At 35.1% G+C, this 877-nt stretch overlaps 1 protein-coding gene across 1 annotated transcript in view; it reads right to left on the reverse strand.

Moving 5' to 3' along the window:
• Positions 1–877, reverse strand: part of LOC119594246 (receptor-type tyrosine-protein phosphatase C-like) — a gene marked incomplete at its 3' end in the record, with an annotated part of 35,196 nt that overhangs the window by 19,682 nt on the left and 14,637 nt on the right. Inside the window, 1 exon segment of the mRNA XM_037943315.1 lies at positions 708–780. Coding sequence (XP_037799243.1) covers positions 708–780 — 73 coding nt within the window.

An 877-nucleotide genomic window follows, 5' to 3' on the forward strand; every position in this document is an offset into this window, starting at 1 on the left:
GTGTTACAGGTTTCAGTTTAATAATAAAAGATTTGAGTTTTGCCTTTTGTTTCGTTTTTCTGACAGTAAAATACAATAACTAAATAAGGAATAAACTCTTAATAGAAGTATAAAGTAAATCTCAAATACCTTGGTCACTGATCTTATTTCAACGGTTTGGTTTTAAAGATGTGAATTTACCTACTTTGGTGAATAAATATAGTAGATAAGGCGTAGCAAAAGTTTCTAATTTATTGAATATATTTTAACCTTTTTTTTCTTTTTAGTAACACGTTTAATTCAATTTGATTATCTATTTTTACTTTTTCTCAATTATACGCTTTTAAGTTGTTATCTATATCTTCTTGGTGTATACATTGGTCAAAAGACTTTGTTTCGCATACCTTACTAATGACAGACGCGACCAAGCATGATACCGCACAAGTCAGCAACGGTTACTCTGTGCTGAAACGGGAGGCCAGAGGCTTAGGTCTCCTACGGCCCGCAAATTAGGGGGGGGGAGACATAGAAAACCCTACAACTTCAGTAAGCCTTCAATACGTTACACGCACTATGTAATATTCAAGCCACCATATCAATACATAATAGTGTTTTCAAGATTCATACACGATGGTCTGGTGGTTCCATTAAGTTCTGTTCGCAATCCGCTCTCCTTACTGCGTCTTTGAGTTAACACAATATGCACAGTATGTGATTTTTAAACATACCTCCTAGTAGAGTCCTTGTTGCTAGTCCATTAGGATCTCCAAAGCTCTCCACGCCAGCATTCCGGCCCAAAACCTTGTGAAAGCATATAACTTTCTTATAATGAAGACACAGAAGCAAGAACTAAACTTGATAAAAGTACCCTAAAAATTTCAACATTATTGTTCTTGTA

Source organism: Penaeus monodon, chromosome 33 (assembly GCF_015228065.2).
Source record: "Penaeus monodon isolate SGIC_2016 chromosome 33, NSTDA_Pmon_1, whole genome shotgun sequence".
Classification (NCBI taxonomy): domain Eukaryota; kingdom Metazoa; phylum Arthropoda; class Malacostraca; order Decapoda; family Penaeidae; genus Penaeus; species Penaeus monodon.